This window comes from Nicotiana sylvestris, chromosome 2 (genome assembly GCF_000393655.2).
Source record: "Nicotiana sylvestris chromosome 2, ASM39365v2, whole genome shotgun sequence".
NCBI lineage: Eukaryota > Viridiplantae > Streptophyta > Magnoliopsida > Solanales > Solanaceae > Nicotiana > Nicotiana sylvestris.
The window spans coordinates 92915411-92935040 of NC_091058.1; the positions used below are offsets into that span (position 1 = coordinate 92915411).

The window sequence follows — 19630 nt, forward strand, 5'->3', positions numbered from 1 at the left end:
AGTTCGGGGTAATTCTACTTAACCTATAAGAGGTCCAGCTCGCCCAAAAGGACATTTATCAAGGTTTTTAGACTGAATTGGAAAGCAAGAACAAGTGTGAGAAGAGCAATCAACCATTTGAGTTTTTCAATCTTCTCTTTGTTATTTCAATTGCACATTATGAATACTTTTGCAGTTTTATCTTGCTTTGCTATAAGTAGCTAAATATTTAGTCTAGGGTTTTGATGGAACCTATTGAAGGATGAACTTCGTGTTATGTTAATATAGTTTTCCCAGTTAATCTCTATTTGTTCAACTACGTTTTTGTTGTAGTTAATTGATAGGATCCTCAATTAGTTGTGCCTATTTAGTACGTATTACTCGGGAGAGAGTGCATATTTAGGTAATTGTTGAACATCACCACTCCCAAAGTATATGAGGGATCAATAAGCGAGGGTTTAACGGCGGGATTAGGGATAATAAAACCTTGGGTGTGATCTAAAGGGAGCTATAATCAAGGCCATCTAGCGTAACTCGGGAGAGTGCGTCTAGTAAATTGTCGTAATTACTCGGGAGAGATTTAGGTAGTAAGAGTGCTCATGATCGATATAGATGATTATGGAAATCTGTATGAAACATAACAGAAAGGGATTACATCAATAGGGGAAATCACAACCTTAGATCCTTCTCTTAATTGTTTACAACTTAATCATAGTTAGTCTTTAGTTACTTCATTCCAGTCAGTTATAGTTAGTAAAAATATCTTCAATTGTTATTCAAAACATTTAGGAAGTTGATTACGTAGAATTTAGTGAATCTAACAAGAGTAATTGATAGATTAATTCCTTGTGGGTTCGACTCTGGGCAAATACTCAGATTATATTTACAACGTCCGCTTATTCCTTTTTATAAGGTATAGTTGGCCATTATCAGGGAGTAAATTGGAAGAGGTATCTACCACCATGGCGAGAAACTATGTGTTCTTTCCCTGAAAGAAGTGTTACACCCCAAGTTTTTATACATGAGAGTACGTCGTAAGTCATTGATGTAAGCTCGGAAATGAGATTATATTTGGAAGAAAATAAAGTAAGTTAATCGTGTTACCTTGGAGGTTACAAATATTTAAGATCATGAATAACGAGTACCAAGAGGGTTGGAAATCTTAGAAGCTAAACCAATTGAAGAAAATAAGTTTCGTCGAAAGTCGACAAGTTTCGAATGTTATAACATGTACTTTGGGGTGAGACTAGGGTTATTAACATGATAAGTAGGTTATTCTATGAGTTATTTTATTCGTATGATATTCATTTTCTACATTTTGAAGGCAAGCAAGTTGTGCAACAAGAGTTGGCAAAGGTCATCACAAGTTACATTCATAAATTTGCTGAAATTTAGGTCAAATGTATCTGAGAATTTCTCTAAATATACTTAGAATCATGGGTTGTTCTACCTACCAAATTGAAGGTCAACGAGTCTAGTTTCTAACTCATTAAACCGTTCGTCAATACGACATTGGAGTAGAGAGATATTCGTGTTTTCGCGAGACCGCGCAAGCAGCTCCCAATGGGACCCACTTAGGCGGTGGTTGACCTACTTCAATTTATAAACGATTTGGACGCCTATTTTTGCTCATTTTTCAACTACAATTCATCTCCAAACTTCTCCTAACCCTCCTAAACATATACCACAAGGGTTTGAAGTGATTCCAAAGTGATTACACCATATTTCAACATCAAAACTTAGTTCTAGTGAAGAACAACACCTCTTTGAGGTTGTGTTGTCATTGAGGATTGTTGTGGGCTGTATTTGGATGAAATTCCAAGTTTTTGCTGCTGTCTAAGGTGAGTATAACAGCCTACTAATTGTGCTTAATCTTTCTTGTATGTTGGTTAAGTTGTTAGGATGATAAACTACAAGATAATACTTGGATTAGCTTAAGTCACTTCTATGGTGTTGTATTGCTATTAAGGGTTGTTGTAAACTGAATATAACTTGGATTTTGACTTGAAGTTACTGTATAAGGTATGTATATTGTGATCTTGCTTGTGCCTAAGGTTATCTTGATGTTGATTAAGTTAAATGGATGGGCTAGACATGAACTAGTGAATAAAGTTGCTAATTGAGGATAGTTGAAGTTGTGGATTATTTTCGTTGTTATAAATATATGGTTTAAGGCTGGAATCATTGATTAATGACTTCATTATCATGTTAATGATACTTTTATGTTGAAGTAAGAAGTCTATAAGGATTGATAAGGGGTATACGGATTCCAATCGGAGCTTGCCGCTCGTCGTAATGTAGTTGTGACTTGTTGTTGTTATATGGTGTCTTGATATTGATAATTATGTATTGATGGATTGCTCTGGTAATTGTTGTTGGTATATGGTATTGGAGGAGGCCCTTGTTACAAGGGAGATGCTGCCCAAATTTACGTAAACGAGCTACTAGCTTAAGTTATAGACTTAGCCTTTGCTCAGCACTGATTTTGAATCTCCTTATACTATGATAGATTGAGTTGACTTGTTTGAAGAGTTGCTTGGAAGGGATTAGGGACTCAACGGGTTTAAGGTATGTTAAGGCACTTTCTTCTTTCTTTTGGCATGATCTAAAGTGAAATGAATACGCTACTTCATAACGGATCTACTCCTAGCAACTAAGGTTGTCCATGTTGTTCTTTCCTTATAAAATTATTCTAAGCAAGTGTGTATGATCCTTGAATCCTACTAAGGTTCATATTGAGGGTATGGATGTCCATAGTGCTCTTAAGTCACTCCAAAAGGTTTAGAAGGTGATTCCATGAGTTGAGCATGCATTATATATATGTATCTATTTTACTCTACCGAGCCGCGCTATAGTCGGCCGGGTACGGCACCTATTGTGCAACCACTGATCAGTTGGGTTTACCGAGCTCCACGTGGCCGGGTACGATTCTACCGAACCTTATGATGGTCGGGTACGCTTTTACCGAGTCCTCTTTGAGGCCGGGTACGATATGATGATGATGATGCCCACAGAGGCGAATGTTTTAAAAAGTTTATGTATATATATGTATTATGCATTTCATATCAGTAACCCCCAGAGGCACTCAGATGTTACAGGTTGTATCTCCTCTATCTCTCTCTTTACATTACTGTTCTTGTTTATGCTTTCCTGCCTAACATACTCGGTACTTTATTCGTACTGACGTCCCTTTTGCCTGGGGACGCTGCATTTCATTCCCGCTGGTCCCGATTGATAGCTTGACAGTCCTCCTAGTAGGCTATCAGCTCAGCGAAGGTGTTGGTGCACTCCACTTGCTCCGGAGTTGCCTATTTGGTCAGTATGCTTTGGATATATATTGATTGGTATGGCGGGGCCCTGTCCCGACCTTTATGATTTTATGTACTCTTAGAGGCTTGTAGACAAATATCAGGTGTATGGATACTTGTATGGCCTTGTCGGCCTATGTTTCGAGTTTACTAATGGTAATGTCGGCCTTATAGGCCCGTATGTCACATATATTGTATATCATGGTGGGTCTTCATATGTTGAGTATTCCCTTATGTTTTATTCTTGTTATCTCATGACGGGTTTTCTGGCTCATTTACTCATGATAATATGATAAGAAAAATATGTTGCGTTGGTACTCGGTTGAGTAAGGCACCGGGTGCCTGTCGCGGCCCTTCGGTTTGGGTCGTGACAAGAAGTTTCCATGATGAGTTTATTCTTTTGTGCAATTCTATATGAAACTTCGAAATCATCAATTATTAAATTTTTTTGGGCTTCTTTTTTATTGTGTTCTTTTATTTATGTTTACCATATTATGAAGAACTCTTGTGCTGGGAGACTTTTTTCTTTCTTTTAATAATAATAGTATAATTTATATTTTAGGTCCATGAGGTGGTAAATTGAACTCGATTTAGTGAAAGGAAGAAACTACAGGCCATGTCCAAAACACGAACAAGGTAAGTTATTCTTTGCCTATATGTCTTTGTTTTCTCTTTTGAGCCACGGTGAAATTTTACTAATTTTGTGAATCATTTTATGTTCTTTTGCAGTATTCCATATGTTGGATTTGTTTCTTTCTCGCCCGCTGTCAACTAGCAAATTATTTAGTTTATTATGGTAACCTTGCACATTCATAAAATGTCAAGAGAACCCAAATTTAGCACTGCATTTTTCTTTGAAGGTCATGCTGGAATTTGCAAGCACGTGTATATATGTACTTTGTTCACATTGTTAGTCTTGATTGTTCAGTCTTCAATGAGGTAATTGAGACTTTCTGCATTTATTTGTTATCATAAGTCTTTATTATCTCTTAATTGGTGAATAATATATGTAACATGTGTTGGAATGATAGCCAAAAGTAGCACACCGTTTATATGATAGCCAAAAGTCGATGCTTCAATGATATCTCTTGTCTTGGTCATTCAGTTAAATTTCTTCTTCTTTTTCTGCTTCTATTTTATAGAGTCTATATGATATTGAATTAAGCCAAAAAGATTTCAAACCCATGACAATATGTTGAATGTCACAGTTTTGTTATACGGATTCTTTAGGTTATTAAAAATCTCATAATGTACTTCATAATAGTAATACATTATCATTACTATTTAATTTTTAAAAACTAGAAGACAACGTGTTTTCCCTATTTTACAGTTACCTTACTATTTACATAGCACAAACGTCTCTAAATATGATTACTCAACTTTCCTCTAACACTATAATTGTTATTTATCACGTATTAATAAAACATCGATTTATGTCTTCTTTTATGGCCCAATTTTTTTATTCGATACTTTACTTTAGTACTTGTAACATGGCACTCTCTTACATTGAATACCTATTTGTTCTTTTGACATTTTTATACTTTCTTATTTTTAAAATATCAAAAGTCTCTGAATACTGTTACTGAGGCGAGGGCTTATGAGTATAGTTTATAATACAATTCTTCTGAGTATAATTTATGACAATATTTAAATAGGTATGGAGTGTTTCTCTTCCAGTTGAGAAGATTTCTCCCCAGCACACTGTTATCATAGAGCTACAAAAAGTGCGATACTTCCTCTAGATTTATCTTTCTATTTTATTTTTTCATATGTAACTTTTCTTTAGTGATTTTTTGTTTATTTTTTTCCCCGTATGTATGTCTTATGTTACATCTATAAATTTTATCTTTGTGGAATTATGAAAATTTTAGCTCTTCGCTTAACTAAATTTATAAAAAAATTATTTAGTTGATTCATTTTTAACTGCGTGAAATGCGGATAAGTTAACTAGTTATATATATAAATTTCATACTCCTCTCTTGTTAACTATTTAGAATGAAAGTGCAAGGCACGCTTATTTTGACAAGTTGACGTACATAAAGAGTTTAATTGGAAGGGTTAATTGATATTGAGAAACTTTGAGGAGCAAAAGGTACTTCCAATACATGATTAAATATATTAATGGCGGTCACCTATATACCTTAGAGGAAAAAGATATTATTATTATTGTTGTTTGATCTGTGCCATTCTTTATTCAAACCGCTCAGGAAAACCAAATACCATTGAATAATGAATATCCTGTTATTATGATATTCAGGAGGTGGTTGTCTTCGTTTTGGTAAATTGTTTGGTTTTAAACTAAATTACTTAACTAAAATCAACAGTACTTATAAGTTTCACACCTACTACATTGGCCACTTAAAATTTTAGGTGGTTGTACGAATAAATGGGGAGAAACGTGGTGTACATTGTTCTTGGCCACAAAAATGACACATTTAGACGACAGTGCAAAACAAGCAAAGAAAGCTGCTGCACCAATGGAAAAGTCTAGCCTTCGAGAATGCTACTAGCTCGATCGACCAAAGGCAAGATTCACTACCAACTGCAGAGAAGACTACTAACCTATGATAGGCTTGTTAAATGGGGATTAACTATGATATATATTAAGTTGTACATGTGTTCTGCTGATGCATCTATTTGTTCAATGTGTGTTTGCGAGGAATATATATATGGAACAAGCAGTGGTCGAGATACCTATGCACTGGGAACAATTTGTGGAATGGGCAATCAAGGGAAGAACTCAAGCATATAAGATGGTGTATGGCGAGTGTATCCATGCCATTTGGATGGAGAGAAACCAACGAATATTTGAGAAGCAGATCTAGTGCCAATTGGGAGAACATTGCGAAGCAGATTGATTGCTTATGTCTGCAATGTCCGAGCTACTCCAGTATTGGACTTTAAGCCATTGGGCTTTAAAGACTAGAAGTGTGAATTGAAAAATGGTGAAAATAAAATAGAGGGAAATGAAAAATTTGGAAAATTTGAATCAAGTAAGTTTTGTCAAATGAACTTTGTCCCTCATTGGTGAGGGACAATTACACTTGTGTGTATATATATAAGATCACTTCTTAGAGCTCTTAAAAGGAGTTGAAGAGAATGAAGCCTCGTGCCGTCATTGATCGATCATTTGACAAATCTAAATCCGAAGCCGAAGCCGAGCCGAGCGACGACGACGGCGCGAGGCTTCATTCTCTTCAACTCCTTTTAAGAGCTCTAAGAAGTGATCCTATATATATACACACAAATGTAGTTGTCCCTCACCAATGATGGACAAAGCTCACTTAATTCAAATTTTCATTTCCCTCCATTTTATTTCCCACTATTTTCCAATTCACACTTCTAGTCTTTAAAGTCCAATGGCTTAAAGTCCAATAATCCCCCACATGAATGAGAATGACTGTAACAAGAACGAACATAGATGAAAGCTGTGTAATTTGCAAGTAAGGATTAATTGCATTTGGATAAGTAGGTTTCCCTTTGAACTTTCCGTAGTGAGCATATGTCGGATATACTCGGTCAATTGATAGATTTGATATCTTTGAATCGTTGAACTTTAGTGTATACCTAGACAACCATATGTCACACAACCAACCCTTAACCGTCTTTTGGGTCTCATTATTGTGTTCATTTCAGCCATGAACACTGTCTGGTTTCATAAGTGCGTAGAGAATTGGCCTTACAGAATTCTCATTGAAGCAACTTCCACTCCACACTTACATATGTGATTCCTAAACGTGTAATCCTTTAGATTGGCACTATTTGATAAATACCACATCAAACTTAGGTAATCATTAAAGAACGTGTAAAGTTCTATCCTTGTTACTGAACATTGTCTTCGTCACAAGAAGGGACCAACGATTTTTCTTTGACAATGTTGAATCGGTCAATCACAACTTTGTTTGAGCTCCTTGAACCTAGATCTCGGAATATCCAAAATTCTAGGTAGAGTTACCCCCATGATGACTTGTCCTCGGCCATAGTCCCATTCCCTTAGATGATTTCTCAACTCCCTCTCTAGTTAGGCCTTTTGTAAGCGGATCTGCCACATTATCCTTTGATCTTACATAATCAATAGTGATAATTCCACTAGAGAGTAGTTGTCTAACGGTTTTATGTCTTCGTCGTATATGACGAGACTTTCCATTATACATAACGCTCCCTGCCCGTCTTATTGCAGCCTTACTATCACATTGTATGCATATAGGAGCCAAAGGTTTTGTCCAGAACGGAATGTCTTCTAAGAAATTTTGAAGTCATTCAGCTTCTTCACCGACCTTATCCAAAACTATAAACTCTGATTCCATTGTAGAGCGAGCGATGCACGTCTGTTTGGAAGACTTCCAAGACACTGCTCCTCCACCAACAGTCAAAACATATCCACTTGTGGATTTTGTTTCTGTTGAGTCGGTTATCCAATTTGCATCACTATATCCTTCGATAACTGCAGGATATTTATTGTAGTGCAAAGCATAGTCTTGGGTATATTCCAAATATCCCAGAACTCGTTTCATTGCCACCCAGTGATGTTTGTTGGGATTACTTGTGAATCGACTAAGTTTACTTATTGCACAAGCTATATCAGGGCGTGTAGAGTTCATGATATATATTAAGCTTCCCAACACACTAGCATACTCCAATTGAGACGTGCTTTCACCTTTATTCTTTACAAGATGATGGTTTAAGTCAATTGGAGTTCTTGCACTTCTAAATTCCAAGTGTTTGAATTTTTCAAGTACCATTTTCATGTAATGTGATTGAGACAAACCTATACTTTGAGGAGTCCTCTGGATTTTAATTCCTAGAATTACATCGGCAACTCCCAAGTCTTTCATATCAAACTTACTAGCAAGCATACACTTAGTAGCTTGAATGTCGGCAATGTCTTTGCTCATTATTAACATATCATCAACATATAAGCAAACAATGACTATATGATTTGGAACGTTTTTAATGTAAACACATTTATCACATTCATTAATCTTAAATCCATTTGACAACATTGTTTGGTCAAATTTTGCATGTCATTGCTTGGGTGCTTGTTTTAGTCCATAAAGGGACTTAACAAGTCGTCACACCTTCTTTTCTTTTCCCGGAATCACAAACCCTTCAGGTTGGTTCATGTATATTTCTTCCTCTAGATCACCATTTAAGAAGGCTGTTTTTACATCCATTTGATGGATTTGAAGACCATACAAGGTGGTTAATGCTATTAGCATCCGAATGGATGTAATTCTTGTTACCGGCGAGTATGTGTCAAAATAGTCTAGACCTTCTCGCTGTCTAAATTCTTTGACAACAAGTCTTGCCTTGTATTTGTCAATAGCACCATCGTCTTTCATTTTCTTCTTGAAAATCCATTTAGAACCCAAAGTTTTGTTACCTGGAGGAAGATCAACCAATTCCCAGGTGTGGTTGCTCAATATGGATTCTATTTCACTATTGACAGCTTCTTTTCAATATTGTGCTTCTGAGGAAGACATTGCTTCCTTGAAGGTTCGAGGCTCATTTTCTAGTAGGAAAGTCAGAAAATCAGGACCGAATGAAGTAGATGTCCTTTGACGTTTACTTCTTCTCGGATTTTCCTCATTAGGCATACCATCTGTTGTTTTCTCCCGAGGTCGTTTTGACTTTTGGTAGGACAATTCACTTTCCTTTTTATATGGATAAATAGTTTCAAAGAATTCAGCACTATCTGATTCTATTATCGTATTAACGTGGATCTCAAGATTTTCTGATTTATGAACCAGAAAACGATATGCCTTGCTATTGGTTACATATCCAATAAATACACAATCAACCGTTTTTGGACCTATCTTAACCCTTTTAGGTTTAGGAACTTGTACATTCACTAAACACCCCCACACTTTGAAGTATTTCAAGTTGGGCTTCTTTCCTTTCCATTTTTCATAAGGAATGGATTGTGTTTTACTATGAGGTACACGGTTGATTATTCGGTTAGCTGTAAGTATAGCTTCCCCCCACAAGTTCTGTGGTAAACCAGAATTTATCAACAATGCATTCATCATCTCCTTCAACGTTCGATTCTTTCTCTCCGCAATTCCATTAGATTGTGGAGAGTAAGGGGCAGTTGTTTGGTGAATAATGCCATTTTCCAAACATATTTCTTTAAAAGGAGATTCATATTCGTCACCCCTATCACTTCTTATCATTTTGATCTTTTTGTTTAGTTGTGTTTCAACTTCACTTTTGTATTGCTTGAAAGCATCAATTACTTCATCTTTACTATTAAGTAAGTAAACATAGCAATATCTCGTACTATCGTCAATAAAAGTAATGAAATACTTTTTCCCACCGCGAGATGGTGTTGACTTCATGTCGCAAATATCTGTGTGAATTAAGTCTAAAGGAATTGAATTCCTTTCAACGGACTTATAAGGATGCTTAGCATACTTTGATTCCACGCATATTTGACATTTGGAATTAATGCAATCAAATTTTGGCAATACTTCCAAATTTATCATTTTTCGCAATGTTTTGAAGTTAATGTGACCTAGGTGTGCATGCCATAAAGTGTTTGACTCAAGTAAGTAAGAAGAAGCATTAACTTTATTGATAGGAATTGCTATTACATTTAGCTTAAAAAGGCCCTTATTTAGGTAACATTTTCCTACATACACATCATTCTTACTTAGTACATTGGTTTAATGTCATAATTTTTCCCGACGTCATCTTCAACGCAATCTTGCCAACTCCTTCAATTTTGGCTGTAGACGAATTTCCCATGAAAATTGTCTCGTCGGGTCCTGCAGGGGCATAGGAAGAAAATAACTCCTTGTTAGCACAAACATGGCAGGTGGCTCCAGAATCAATCCACCATTCTTTAGGATTTCCTACCAAGTTGCATTCAGACAACATGGCACACAAGTCCTCCATTTCTTCAGCATTTTCAACCATATTAGCTTGATTCTTCTTCTTTTTATTCTTTTGTACATCATTCTTTGGTGCACGACAGTCCACGGCCTTATGCCCAAACTTTTCACAGTTGTGGCAATTACCCTTGAACTTTTTCTTGCTTGGGTAATTCTTTGGTCCAGAAGCCTTCTTTCTCTTCTTATTTTGTGGCGCCTCCTCAACAATGTTAGCCCTTATTATTGTCGAGTTTCCACGTGACTTCTTTTCAGCATTTTTGTTGTCTTCTTCTATCCTCAAACGAACAATCAAATCTTCAAGTGTCATCTCCTTCCACTTGTGTTTTAGATAGTTCTTAAAGTCCTTCCACAACGGAGGTAATTTCTTAATGAAAGCGGCGACTTGAAAGGCCTCATTTATGACCATACCTTTCAATAATAAATTCATAATTAATAACAAGATAAATCTTATTAATACAATTATTGATTCGGGTCATAGCTTCAGCAAGGAGGTCATGTACAATGACTTATAATTCTTGGACTTGAGTTATGACCGACCTAGTGTCAACCATCTTGAAATCGAAAAACCTTGCAGCCACGAACTTCTTAATTCCGGCATCCTCAGTCTTGTACTTCTTCTCAAGCGCATTCCATAACGCTTTTGAAGTTTCCATGACAATATAGACGTTGTACAAGCTATCTTCCAAACAACTCAAAATGTAGTTTTTGCACAAGAAATCAGAATGTTTCCATGCTTCAGTTACAACAAATCGTTCGTCATTCGGGGTGCCTTCAGCCACGACCGGAGGATCCTCCTTGATGAATCGCTGCAAACTCAACGTAGTAAGATAGAAGAGCATCTTCATTTGCCAACGTTTGAAGTCAATTCAGGAAAACTTTCCGGGTTTTTTTGCTGGTGCCATAGCATGAGCCGGAGTTGAACGGCTCGACGAGGCAGCAACACTCATAACAGTAGCACCCGTTCCATTAGCATTAGTTTGATCCTCATTTGCCATTTTTCTGTAAAGTTGGCAACAAACAGAACTTTTTAAAATCAGTGAAGGTTTTATATATTCAAACTGAATACCAAACCAAACATTCAAAATATAAACGGTGAAGTTTATTATATTCTTCAAACCGTATTCAAATTTAATACCCCGGTAAAGTTTTTATGTTCTTTAAACCGGAGTAAAAAATATAGCGGAGTAGAAAGCACCAAGGCTTTAGTCTCCAAAACAGTATACAAAATATAGATAACAGTTTAATATAGATTTCAACACAGAAACGTTAATTAAAATTCCTTAAGCTTGTTGTCGCTACTGTGTTAAAACAGAAATTAGAAAACTGTTAGAAGAAACTGGAAAAACTGTATACGATAAGAAATATTCCGAGTCCACAATTTTCTTTTGCGTCCTTAAGGAATTTTAACCCCCTCACAAGTTGCCAAGGTAATGGATTAAATCCTCCCAGGATGAAACAAAATAAACCTTCCTGCAACAATGGCAATACAAACTGCAGGATACCAACAAATTCAAAGAACGGAGCAAAATCACACTTACGAATTTGAAAGAGAAACTGCGAAGTAGAATGCATGATTTTCAGAATGAAGTTCTGTATTTTTCAGTATGTGAAAAGGAAGCCATGCCTCGGAATTTATAGGCAATTGTCGGAAGAGGTATGATTTCTGTTCGTAATGTGAACGGATATTTGAAAGGAAGAGGTGTCTGTTCAAAAGGGAAAACCAACGTTCGGCATTTTAGATTTCAGTTAATTTCGTTAACTACTGACCGACACTTAATTAATTCTTAAATAATTAATTAAATAAACGTGTCAAAAAATTAATTTTGCTATTGTGTTAAAACACTCCAGTAATTAATTAAAGCTATGCTACAGCACTGTATTTTCTAAGAATATTTTAGAATATATGTTTAAGCTAAGCTCGCTATGGGCCGGTTTGTAACTTTTCTATTGGTGATTAATGAAAGATTTAGTTACCTAAAAAAGAAGAAATTAAAAAACAAGCAAAGAAAATGACATATCGACTATTAATTAATTCTCCTTGTATTTTTCAATCTTTGTTTTTCTCTCTTGAATCTTACGGAACCAAGCACCAGAATAGCACAAGAAGTTAAATGCAAATCTCCTTACAAATAGATACCAAATGGATGGAATTTGATTCAAAAGCTCATGATCCTTAATTCAACCGTTCCTAGGATGGTGTTCTCTCACTCATTACTTAACCCAAGTGATGTTGTTGCTAGCATCTGTTGGAGCCAAGTAATTAAAGAAGCTTCACTAACGTTGGAGAGTAGTCCTTCCGGCATCTGTTGGATCCTAAATTAATATAGTAGGTTGAGTTCTTACTACTATATATAAATGGTGAAATCTAATAGCGCATGGTTATCGCTTTATCACATAGCGTAGTGCAAATCTTTAATTTGAGAAGTCGAGTAGGGAATTGGCTTCTTTTTTTCTTTCTCTTTTTCCATAAGCAAGGAATTGGCTACACATCCTCTTTTTCATCAATCATAAATATGATGACCCGGTAAACCTGCTATTGGAGGGACAACTAAATTGAAGGTTAAACGTGCAACATCTACATATCAAATTGTGTGTGCATTAGAAAAATAAAAATAAATAAATACTACTACTATTAATAATAATAATAATAATAAATAAATTTGCATGCAGGTGCATGTCCATGTGCATTGGGAGCAGGTCTTCCTTTTAATACAGTACGATGTTAAATATAAATATAAGATAAAGTAAGGAGTAAAGTGTAAATAGTCATTCTTGTTATATTTAGTGTCTCGTTTCAGTGTTAGGCAAAGGCTTTAACTAATATGCTGGTGTTGAACGTTATCCGTTTCATTGTCGGTTCTTTAACTGCTCAACTTCAGTTTGTCAAGTTTCTGCCTGCTATAGTATTTTTGCTTCTCTTCCACGCCTAAATATTTAACATATATATACAAACAGTAACACGCCTTTTTGGGTATAACATTATTTGGTGTTCGATATCCACTTTGAAATTTGACTAATCCAGATTTGTGCCAAAAATTCCACGCTATAACAATACGCATACGCATCGTTCGTCTCATTCTCTTTATTTTGCAAGGTTGGAATGCGGAACATGAAAACTAAATCGGAGGGTCAAATAAAAAAATCTAACACATCCTTGGAAGTCCAACTGATATTTTTTTTTTTTTTTTTTTGCGTACTTAGTCCATATGATGCTAAAGTTACATATTCAAACTAAATTCAAAATGTTGCAAATACGTATTTTCCCAAATTTTTTCTATTCTTTTTGCATTTTTACTCGGCAATCCTAAAGAAGACAATAGATTTTAAACTCGTAGAGAAAAATTTAATTGTCTTGCATAGAAGAGAATAAAACAAGGTAAGATAAATTGAATAAAATATGAATAAGATAATTTGGGATAAGGAGTAAAAATAGCTGTCTGCGATCTACACATAAATATTTCGGAAAAGGGTCAAATATGTCCTTATACTATTAAAAAGGGTCTAATATTACCCTCCGTTATACTATCAGTCCAAATATACCCCTAACGTCATACTATCGATCCAAATATATCTCTGACATCATGAAAGTCGTACAAACCTATCCTTCCTTCGTTAACTGCCTCCCCTATGAACACATTTTATTGCTACCCCACCATTTCACCTTGTTTGCAGCTACCAAGTTCAATTACTTTAAAGTTCTATCATTATTTTGAAGACTTCACTGCCTTTATTTTCTGTTGCTTTTCAAAATACATGTTGCTTCTCCGGCCGATCCTGGAATTGTACGTACCTTTCACTTGATCTTACAATTTTGTGTTTTATTTTACATTTCCTTGTGTTGCCGCTGAATTTGTAAGACCTGTTTAGGGAAAATTTAGTAGCACTTTTATTTTAACATAAAACGTAAAGAGAGAAAAAATGGTAGCCTTCCAGAAATTTGGTCGAAGAGAAAGAAACAAAAAAAATAACTCTCGTGTTTAGGTTAATTTTCTTTTTCACCATGGTCAATTTTGAAACCTTAAACTAGTTTGCCTATATCTTTGCTTAGTTTTTTATATAAAACAAAATGTATTTTCGTTCGTATAAGCATGAATTTTGAATAGCAAAATCAGAATTTTCTCGGTTCACGTTGTTTTATATTATCTTTAGCTATTAGCATTTCTTTTGATATAGTTTGTTTGTATATCTTTGATATGTGATTTTCTTCAAACGAAAGGGAAAGAAAGGTTGTGGGGAAGGGATGAAAATGGGAGTATAATGGTGAGGTAGTAATGAAATGTTGTCATAGGGAGGCAGTTAACGGAGGAAGGATAGGTTTGTACCACTTTTATGATGTCAGAGATATATTTGGGCCGATAGTATAACGAAGGGCAATATTAGACCTTTTTCAATAGTATAGGAACGTATTTGACCTTTTTCCGTAAATATTTTGGACCACACAGAGTACTATTGATCCGAAAAAAATAGGGAACAATTGATAAATAGTCACTTTTTAGCTACCTTTCAAATTGTATTTACAAACTAGCCACTCATTAATGCAAAGATACAAGCTGGACAAAAATTACCCCTATCTAAAACACGTAAGAACTCCAGTAATTGATATGGAATTTCAAATTTTTTTAGAGGTGAAACTCCAACATAATACACTGGAGATTGAAAAATTTTCTATATGTGAAATTTCAATAGAAATTCCACTTTGATGAACAACTTAACAGATAGGTGGAGAAAAATATAGCATCAGCTCTACCAACTCAGTAGAGAAATATCTGAAAAATAGAAGTATGTCAATCTGATAGACTTCAGTAAACAACTTAAAAAATAGATAGAGTAATAACAACATAAACTCTATCATTCGGTAAAAAAAATCCTAAAGAGCAAAAGTATGACAATTCGATAGACTTTAATGAATAATTTAATCAGGTAGATAAACTCCCGAAGAACTATATGCGATTTCGAAGTTATTTTTTAAATACCGCTAATTTTGGGATATTCAGCTAAGACCAGCTCCTAAAAGTTCCTTTTGTGTAAATCACCCATACAGTCTAGGGGTGAAAATAGCACGGGCTAGCCAGTTTTTGGACTGGTAATTGACAAATAGTCAGCGCTTGCAAAGTCATTGAAAAATAACCACTATTTTGCTGCAACACGAAAAGTTCCAGCATAGCATACTGGAGATTGATGCACCTGTGTATGAACTTCCAATATATTATGTTGGAACTTCATCATACGGAAAGTTCTAGTATAATATACTGAAGATTAGAGCACCTTCCAGCATAATATGCTGGAATATTTTTCGAATTTCGAACAGTATTTTCGTTCAGATTTATCTTTACATTAAAAATGACTTAATTTCGATTACTTTTGAAACTATGACTATTTTTCAATTACCACTTGTAAATGTGGCATTTTTAAATTCACCCGGTTTGGGATCTCTACTATCGAGGCCCATTATAGTAATTGAACCCCAAAGGCCCGAACAAATTGCCACACGCAAAACGGGTTAGAGTCGGGTCTCCACCTGGTTGATGATGGAAGAAGACGACGGAAGGAGAGAAGCTGCGATAGCATCAGCACCATCTTTACAGCCCAATTTTACCTCCAAAAAGGGTCTCAACCCTGCTCAAATTTCCAAGTTTCATGTAACCCCTTTGTCCTTTGCATCACTTTAGTCGATTTTATCATACGATAAAATATCTAAATTGAACCAACCTTGTTGTTTGAAATCATACACCTTAAAAATTAGCTCCATTTATTCTTCTTTTTTCTCTCTGAAAAAGTAGTAATTGCTGAATGTGGTGGGAAAACCAGGATTTTTCGTTGGTTGTTTTTCTAGATTATTCCTCACTTTATTCATTTATTTCCAGTTTTGAACTTGTGCTTTGCTAGGAAATTTGGTTGATGTTACTTTGGAAGTCTGTGATGCAGCAAGTAACCAAACTTGTATAACCTTAGAACTAGTGGCAAAGCCAGGAATTTTATCAAGGGTGTTCAAACTTGAAATAAGTAAAAAAAATAATCCGACAAAGGGTGTTCTACATGTTATGTACCTCCAAAATCTAATAGTTTACCTATATAAGCAGTGTAATTTTCCGACAAAGGGTGGCCAGTTGACCACCCTAACCCAAGTGTGCCTTCGCCCCTGCTTAGAACTACATATACATTGGCTGAATACATAGGACTAGAGGAAGTTGTAAGTCTTGATATTGGAGGTCTCTTTTATTGTATGAGAGGATGCAGAGCTAGCAGTGTCATTTGTTCGCTCTTTTATGTTGAATTATGCAATATAAACATTTGCTAACAGTAGTATCCAAAGCAAAATTGAAAAGGTTGAAATACATTGACTGGTTATGCTGAAAACACTAGAATCAATAGAAGGGTATTAAGTGGAAATACATTGAGTTGTCTGCCTCACTTCCTTTATGTAGCATGTGGAATTAAGTACTTGCAAATGTTTTCAAATTATGAAGGGGAATTTCACTTGGAAAAGAAGATGTTCCATATGTTAAAATACATCGCACTATTTTGCTCAGAATGCTATAAGTGATTGTTGGATGCTTTTAAGGTTCTCAATGTTTCTCCACATATATATTTTGATGTTCCAATTAATGGTCCCTTAAACATTTTCTCTAAGTCGTGGAATAAGGGTTATTGTGGTTTTGGGCCAATCGGTTGGATACATAGTTACGAGATGATAAAAGCGCTCTAAAAAGAATATATCAAAAGAATACTGTCAACAACAACATTGGCCTCATTTGTTATTTTTAAGATTAAGACGTCTAAATCTGAATACATATATGAATATGAAGAAGTGTATTAAGATTAAGACATCGATTCAATACACATCTGAATATTAAGATGTTTATTAAGACCTGAATACTAAATGATTAAGATTGTTTGTTTTTTTAACATCTGAATATATAAAATTTATCTTTATTTAAAAATTAATAAACATAAAATTTTAATAAATTGGTAGTGATAGCGATTATGATTGAGGATGGTGGTGGTGGATGGTAATAGTTAATAATGGTGGGTGGTCGCTGTGGTTGTGATTGAGGAAGGTGATAGTGGGTGGTGGTAGTTTATAATGGTGGACAGTGCCGGCTATGATTATTGATGGCAATGGGGTGGTTAGTTGTGGTAATTTGAGGTGGGTGAGTGTGTGGTTATGATTGAGGCTGATGGTGGTGGGGTGATGGGTGGTGGTAGTGGTGGCAGCTATGGTTGAGGATGGTGGTGGTGGTGGTAGTAGTAGTTGATAATGGTAGGCGGTGGCGGCAGTTAGTAATGAATGTGTATGATAGTATCTTAATGAAATTAAGTCTTTGTTAAAGATCTTAACCATACAGACCTATTCAGATCCATAAAGTGGTTGTGAAGTAAAAAAAACAAACACACTGATTAAGATCTAAATGGTTAAGATTCAAATTTTAAAAACAAACACACTGATTAAGATCTAAATGTTTAAGATTCAGGCTTTAAAAACAAATACGCTTAATGTTTGAGATCTGAATGATTAAGATTCAGACCTCCATTAAGTGCAAACAAATGAGGCCTGAATGAATGATCTGTCAGAGAGATTCAAAACTTGCTTGCCGAGCTTGGCAACAGGGATGGTAAGTTCTGTGTTAAATCATGCTATCGGATACTATTGAACCTATTGGAAGTTGAAAGAAACATTGGCCATGGAAAATGTAAAATATAGGTGTCTACAAATTTGTACTTTAGGTGCAGGAAAAACCTTGTAATTGAATTGGAAGACATTCTGGGTTTCTTCGACTCATTACATTGATAGGAGGCAACTCCAGACACTTTGTATACATTCAGTACCTACTTGGTACTGTTTTATTATAAAACTTATTAAAAGAACTTGCTTGCTGAGCTACAGGTTAGGGACAACATCAATTAACCATATGGAAATTGGATATAGAGATGTGTGTGCATCGTTATTTTTTTTTCTTTCATCTTAGTATGACTGGATTGATCTTTTAAATATCATATGCATTGGATTTGCCAGGAGTTGCACCGAAGACGCCTAAAAATAAAAGCAAGATCAAAGGTCAAGGATAAATCAAAAGGTGTGTTGTTTGATTCCTCCACACTTTGTTTACATTTTCAACTATATTTTTTCCTATTTGTTTTATTATTTTCTATTGACTATGAATTTCTTGTTAACATTGTGATGAAGAGAAGTTTTCAGGAACTCTTGCCGAGGTGGGAAAGTATCATGGTAAAGATGACAATGCCAAATGCAAGGAGGCAATGGGTGAAAAATCAATTAAAACAGCTGAAGATCCAAGAATTACATTGTCCATAAGCAGTCTGACGGACCTTTCATCCTCACAAGAAGACAATCTAGTAGGACATTCACTGTCAAAAAAGCGGCAGAAGTTGCATTGGGGGTATGATCTTTCAAAATGTTTGCTATTGTTACTTTTAGAGCAAACAATTGGATTTAATGCCAAAGCAAATTTAACAGTATGGTACCATAAGTGTGGCATTTTGGTTGGTTATGTTTCCTTTCTTTTGCTTTTTGACTTTGTGTACTTTATGCTTTTATTAATCGTGCATATTTGACCAACTGTAGGCTTGATACCAAGGAGAGATGGGAAAGGAAGTCCAATATGTAGAGACATCACCTTCTGGAGTTTGCAATGCTGCTACCATGCTAGATTGCTCCAAAATCCATTGGAGGCAGCGTCTTTGATCTACGGGTCAAATATAAGATGATTGTATGAATTAAGATGATTTCTGACTAAATTATCTCCCTTGTAAACCCAAGCTTTGAAGTGTCAAGATGTATATTGATCTCTAGGTTTATGAGGAAATGGGAATTAAGTCTCGACTTAAAAAAAAAAGTCTCGACTTAGGTGTAGATCAACCAATTTCTGCTAAATCGCTCTGATTCTTAAGGGCTTGAACATTTCACTTGTAAATTTGGATGTGTTTTGCTTGTTAATCGATAGTGTTTTTCTTGCAAAAGAAGAAAGAAAGAAACAAGAGATCATATAGTCTGAATATCCAGCTAACTGACTAGGAGTATGTTGTCTCCTCTTTATGTCAACAACGCCCAGTCCCTTTTTTGCTCTCAAACTGGTTTGTCTGGAACTGACGACTATCTTCTTAAACAACCTATATGGGTGTTTTTAATTTTCAGAACACTGTCGCATCTATACTGGGTGGAGTTCAATTCGTTATTAGGTATTTATTTAGTCATTTAGATAATTGACTGAGATTTCTTATTTAGCTGTGCAGTACACACCTTGTAGTCCGACTTTTCCCCGGACCCTGTGCATAGCGGGAGCTTAATGCACTGGGCTGCCTTTTAGTACACACCTTCTGTGGATTCAACTTCCGATGCAACATCCAACGATGGATCCAATTAAACTTCTTCGTCATGTATACTTAATTTCAGCAACTAATCTCGCTAATACTGCCTAAGAATTACTGATT

The 19630-nt window shown here is 35.4% G+C and overlaps 2 protein-coding genes and 1 long non-coding RNA gene across 4 annotated transcripts; 2 read left to right on the top strand and 1 right to left on the bottom strand.

Annotated features, from left to right (window-relative positions):
- The first annotated feature begins 2486 nt into the window (after positions 1-2486).
- On the top strand, positions 2487-5016 carry LOC138886361 (uncharacterized). Its single transcript, XR_011405054.1, has 4 exons — positions 2487-2547; positions 3850-3923; positions 4017-4226; positions 4943-5016. It is a non-coding gene; the product is annotated as an uncharacterized lncRNA (long non-coding RNA).
- A 2527-nt stretch (positions 5017-7543) lies between these two features.
- Positions 7544-8029, bottom strand: LOC138885246 (secreted RxLR effector protein 161-like). Its single transcript, XM_070166167.1, has one exon. It carries the CDS (start codon positions 8027-8029, stop codon positions 7544-7546), a length of 486 nt encoding a protein of 161 aa, XP_070022268.1.
- Positions 8030-15620: 7591 nt separating this feature from the next.
- LOC104240148 (uncharacterized) lies at positions 15621-19198 on the top strand. 2 transcript variants are annotated; one of them, XM_009794925.2, is made up of 4 exons: positions 15621-15819; positions 18195-18255; positions 18366-18579; positions 18765-19198. In XM_009794925.2, the coding sequence occupies exons 1-4, from the start codon at positions 15706-15708 to the stop codon at positions 18805-18807; spliced, it is 432 nt and encodes a 143-aa protein (XP_009793227.1). In that variant the 5' UTR covers positions 15621-15705; the 3' UTR covers positions 18808-19198. The 2 variants fall into 2 exon arrangements, with proteins under 2 accessions (XP_009793227.1, XP_009793228.1); XM_009794926.2 differs by having other exon boundaries at positions 15637-15819; positions 18378-18579.
- Positions 19199-19630: the final 432 nt, after the last annotated feature.